This window comes from Streptopelia decaocto (assembly GCF_964273445.1).
Source record: "Streptopelia decaocto genome assembly, chromosome: 3".
NCBI lineage: Eukaryota > Metazoa > Chordata > Aves > Columbiformes > Columbidae > Streptopelia > Streptopelia decaocto.
Window position 1 is genome coordinate 16,116,295 of NC_138656.1, and position 6,000 is coordinate 16,122,294.

The 6,000-nt window shown below is 38.9% G+C and overlaps 1 protein-coding gene across 1 annotated transcript in view; it reads left to right on the plus strand.

Moving 5' to 3' along the window:
• The window catches only part of FSHR (follicle stimulating hormone receptor), a gene marked incomplete at both ends in the record, with an annotated part of 80,979 nt that extends 75,783 nt beyond the window's left edge, over positions 1 to 5,196 (plus strand). Inside the window, one exon of the mRNA XM_082049420.1 lies at positions 3,969 to 5,196. Within this exon, the coding sequence (XP_081905546.1) occupies positions 3,969 to 5,196 (1,228 nt within the window). The remainder of the gene's footprint in view (positions 1 to 3,968) is intronic.
• Positions 5,197 to 6,000: the final 804 nt, after the last annotated feature.

A 6,000-nucleotide genomic window follows, 5' to 3' on the forward strand; every position in this document is an offset into this window, starting at 1 on the left:
AAAACTATTAGAATCTATTATCTATATCAACTCTTCCTGTTAACTGCTTTAAAATGTAATTAAAAATGGCAATTTCTTTCATACAGTCATGTGTCTTGTACTGCAATTAGTGGGAGAGTAATGTCCTGCCTCTAGCTTAAAGCAAGAAAATGGATGCATTTTAGTTCAGTTTGAATATCAAATGCATTACCATATACTTCAGCAGAGATTAGTCACACATACAGTAGCTACACCCACTTTCATTTCAAAGCAGTTTTCTTGACAGCTGGCACAAGCTGTATGTGCATTGAAGACTTCTCAGGTTGTTTAAGAGTTATTAATACTTTGCAGTGCTTGATCACATGATGTGCATTATCTCTTTGGTGAGAGCTGTGAGAGCTGTGCTCGGTTCAGAGCAGCAGGCATTACTTGTGGTGGTAAGCCTGATGTGACCTCACCTGCCATGCACGTCCACAGGAGAGGGCCATTCTCCCATGCCTGTTTGGGTCTCAGAATACTTCCAGGTAATCCAGGGATGATGAAAAGTATGTCTTCTCACTCTCAGAATCACATTTCTAAGTATCACAGCAGCGGTTTACGTTCACGTGGGAAATTTGGGAAGGAATTAATAGAAGGATGTGTGGCCCCTATGTGGTTGCCCTGTTTATGTAAGATTTCCCCCACTGGAGACTTTTGCAGCACTTGAAAACCTTAGGTGAAATAAGTTGACACAGTGGATCATGCTCAATAAACTCTCCAATTTCCATCTGCATCAGCAAACAGTCTCTGTTGTGATAATAGGAAGCTTAAGCCTGTTACAGCAACAGTGCTTCCTAAATTTTGGAGGATGTTGCATCAACCACAGCTCTGCCAGACTGAGACACAAACTGAAGCTTAGACAATGTTTGGTTTCCCATTCCAAGAAGGATTATATGATAAATATTGATCTGTAGTTTTATTACACTGGAATATTGTGGTGCTGGCCTTACAGATGATAAACTTATTTCTTAGGACAAGCCCAGTGCAGTAGATTGAACTTCACTCACGTTTTTCTGTGACTGGAAAATAATATCCTTGAAGTGTGGGTAGGGCAGAGGCTAGATGTTAAAACCTTCACCTTGACAGAGACCATTATGAACTCCAGCAAGCTTTTGGCTTTCTTTGACATAAAGATCACTTTCTGCCTAAAAGAATGACATTGATATGACTCTGTCCTTCCAGTTGATCATTATTCTTTGGAGGAGCTGTCACTTGAAATCCTATTTTTTAAAAAAAAGTGGCATCAGCAGGAGTTGTATTTGGGCCTTGTCTCATGAGAACATAATATGAGTTGCTCACAACTCACTTGAAGTCACTTTTCAGTGAGGATGATTGGTTTGAGATAGGGCTCAATACAGAACCTACATTAGGACTGTTTATCCTGCTGAGCCTGTTTCTCACATAAGATCTTGCTGTCACCAGAGCCAGACAAAGAACATAAAATAACCTCTTGTATGAAGGTAGTAATTTTTGTCTAATTTTTTCAGAACACTCTGCCTATTTTAATGATATTCTTCAAATTGTCCCTTCTCTGGTTTGTTTTTTAGAGGATTTACTTCAGCAAAGCACTTTTAAATGGTAACAGAGGGTTACAAACACACTGAATAAATGAACTATGCTACCTACTCTCTCAAAAGGAAGCAAGCATCCATTGCCAAAAATATTTTAACTTGTTGTTCTGAATGTACTATACAACCCTAAGGGCAAATATCCCAAGGCAAAGAACTGGTAAGCAGTCAGTACCAAAGGATGGCTCTTCTTTCCCTCTGGAGTTTGCAGCTGTCCATCTTATCTGCTCGTGGTACAGGTAACCAGCCAGAAGACTCCTCACCACCCATCCTCAGAGAAAAACAGATCGGCCAGCTCTGTGGGAACCTGAATTTATTTGGGACCGCTGGCTGTAAAATAATTTAAGAATGAATAAATTGTAATAATCGGAAACACCTAATTTGACTTACATAGCAGTCTTATCAGGGGACAGATTTAGCTCCAGGCAGCGCATCCGTAATTTGGGAAAAGGTTTATTTTTAACTCACGGCTGAGAAATGACCAGATAAAAATATTTCTCTCAGTTCATTAAAGAAGAATCACCAATTACAATAGCTTTCAGTGCCTTCACGTGTCTGTTGCACTCAAAATTAAGGGACTTATACTCCTATTATTGCTCCTTGGAAGCATATATTCCCTTTCAGTTAGAAAAGTGTTGATATATTGATCAATACACTGGACCCCTCACTCATCCTTATGTGAGCAGAACACAGGGGAGTAAAATGTAATGCCTTGTTATTGCTATTGTGACCTCCATAGAGCATATATGACCTCACAGAAAATCAGTTTTCTGCCTCAGTTGACAGGCAAGATAAAAAATATTGATAATAGCAGAGGATGCTCAGAACCTCATAGGAAATGTCCCTCACCTTCTGGTGCTGGGCCTTCATTAGTTTTCCTTTCTTGCAGACCTTTTAAACTCGATTTTTGGAAGATGTAGTGAGTGCACAAAGTCAAAGGGTAAAATTAGGTTACGAGAAAGAATTTTCCCTTTTAAGCTGCTGCCAATTGTTTAACAATTTCAGCCTAACTTGCCTAGAAAGCTCTTCTCTCAACTGTACTACAAGTCAGGGTGGAAGATAAGCTGGGGTCCCATTCTAGAAGTTATACAACTAAATTCCTGTCTAGGCTGCAGATGAAAGTAGACAGAGCTGAATCATGCTGGTTTTGCAACACATTGTCAACTGTTTCATTCCCTAATTTGGACTAGGTTTGGATCCGTTTTATGTAAAGCTATAGATGCAAGTTTCCGGGACACCTATTTTCAAAGGAGACCTAGGAGAAGCAGTTCATAAAGTCTGATCATTTATATTTTGTTAACACACCTTGATATCTATTGATTTGATGGAGCTGATCATCCTTCTCAGCCAAAACATCTGTTTCTTACTTTGGTGTATGCATGAAGAAGGGCATAGAGTTAATCCTCTAGGAAATAAACACAAAACTGGCAAAAAATATTAATTTCACTTTCAAAGACATTTTTTTCTTTAAACTCTTTTCATTTATTTCCTTTATCTACCTTTTCTAAAATATGCAAAATGTTTAAAAAATACTTTCTGACAGAAACAAAAGCAACTACTGATTCTACAGAAATATTGGGTTGGTTCGGTGTGGTGTGATTTCATTTGTTTTGGCTTTGCTTCACTTCACTTGGTTTCAAATCTATTTTCTTTGAAAAACAGCTTTTAAGCAAAATGTTCTACCATGCCTTGTGTTTGTGTGTGTGTTGGCATCTGGCTTCTAGAAATTAACTGGAAGACTGCATGAACTTGTTTATGCTGTTTATTTGTGTTAATGGCTAGTTAGCAATATGATACGAGATACTCAAAATGGATGGCACAAACTGAAGCTGTTCTGTGCCCTGAAGGAGTTACAAGATTGAATATGGCACACTGACTGCCAAAAACTTTAGGAAAAAAGGAATTTGAGAGTAATACTAAGGGACAGTTGCATTACTATGATTATACAGACTCCTTACGGGCACAGCTGAATTGACTCATTCTTCAAAGTTCAGTCTTATGTAGGAATTCATCATCACATGTTTCTTCCATGCAAGAATCAGCTTATCACTGACAGGTTATGTGAGAAATTTTGTTGAAATAAGGACAGATTCTTACAGACTGCACATGTCCAGGTGGATGACTGTGTCATTATTACTAATGAAGTAAACATCAGGCTTTCCTTTCCATCACATTTTATGATGTTTCCAAATCATTTACACTTTCATGTAAAATTTTATAAATAGGGACCAGCCAGACTATTAACTTCAAGCTGTGAGGCAGTCCATGTATTAACCTAAACAGAAAAATTGAGCTGTTAACGGAAACGGAATGATTTTGTGTTTGTTGTATGCCTTGTGCCATGTCTCTTAGTTTCCAACGCTGCTCTTTTTACTATTTCAGCACTGAATTACATCCAATATGTAGCATATCTCAGGCCAAGCAAGACCTCGATGAGCAGCCTGGCGACAAGATACACAGACGATCTGCAGCTGACGATTATATTTCCAACTATGGCATAGGATTTGACCCAGCAGACAGCGAATTTGACTATGGTTTATGCAATGAAATAGTTAATGTAGCTTGTTCACCTAAACCCGATGCTTTCAATCCATGTGAAGATATCATGGGATACAACATTCTGAGAGTCCTGATATGGTTTATCAGCATTTTAGCTATCACTGGGAACATTGTTGTCCTAATTATTTTAATAAGCAGTCAATACAAACTCACCGTACCTCGTTTTCTAATGTGCAATCTTGCATTTGCAGACCTCTGCATAGGTATATATCTCATGTTTATTGCATCTGTAGATATCCAGACCAAAAGCCAGTATTATAACTATGCCATAGACTGGCAAACTGGGGCAGGATGCAATGCTGCAGGATTTTTCACAGTGTTTGCAAGTGAACTCTCAGTCTACACGTTGACTGTGATAACTCTGGAAAGGTGGCACACCATCACCTATGCCATGCAACTGGACCGCAAGGTTCGATTTCGTCATGCTGTGATTATAATGATTTTTGGCTGGATGCTTGCTTTCACAGTGGCACTTCTTCCTATATTTGGTGTCAGTAGCTACATGAAGGTCAGCATCTGTTTGCCCATGGATATAGAAACACCATTTTCTCAGGCTTATGTTATATTTCTTTTAGTGTTGAATGTACTCGCATTTGTGGTCATATGTGGCTGCTACATCTGCATCTACTTTACTGTAAGAAACCCTAATGTCATCTCTTCAAACAGCGACACCAAGATTGCGAAGCGCATGGCCATACTGATCTTTACAGACTTCCTCTGCATGGCACCAATATCTTTTTTTGCAATATCAGCCTCACTCAAGGTTCCTCTCATCACAGTGTCCAAATCCAAGATCCTTCTGGTTTTGTTTTACCCCATCAATTCCTGTGCTAACCCTTTCCTCTATGCCATTTTCACCAAGACTTTCCGCAGGGATTTCTTCATTCTGTTGAGCAAGTTTGGTTGCTGCGAAATGCAAGCCCAGATTTACAGAACAGAGACGTCCTCATCAGCTCATAATTTCCACACAAGAAATGGCCATTGCCCTCCTGCATCAAAAAACAGTGATGGGACTATTTATTCATCGGTTCCTCTGAATCACTTGAACTGAAATTCTTGCATGAATTTGTGTCTGAGGCAGTGTGATAATCACTTTCAACTGTGAATTTGAATAATGACTTTAGCATAATATGTAAACTTATTTTTATGAGAAAAAAAAATATTTCTGCTTTGTTATTTTTGTTCAATGAGCATCCATCAGAGATGATACATCATCAGTTCTTGAAGGACAAAGAACCAAACTTCAGTATGTGCCAAAGTGTCCTTGTCGAATTGTCTCAAGAAATGAATAAGATCATAAACTGGTAATTCCCACCATACAGACAGAGATTCCCTTCATTCTAGGAAGATGTTAGCTGCTTATTGAGAACTAAGTAGTGGTTATATGCAGTTGAAAACAAAAATAAGTGGAATTAATTTTTTTGTCTGTGAAGCATGTTATAGCAATGACAGATAATCAGCTCTTTTCATTAATCATATCCCCTGGGGTTACAGGAGACAGAAGGCCAACTTAAAGCCCTCCTTCAGCACAGACATACCAAGAACGAGAATATCTTGTGTTGTTTCCATTTCTGTTGACCACAGCAGAGGGGCAGGAGGCAACTCCAGCTATGTTGATAATTGCTGTTCCACACTGCGTGGACTTGTCTTACTCTGCACAAAAGTGTCATTTTGCATAGGATTTGTGTTCATCTAGACTGGCAGGCTCAGAGAACCAGATTTAATCTGGGTTTAGAACAAGGAGTTTGGCTTGGGGTCTGTTTTCAAGGTGAGAAATAGCAAGACCAAGAGCAGGAGAAACCCTTAAAAATAATAGGGATGTTTTCTCAAGTTGGTCTCACAAAGATGAGTCAAA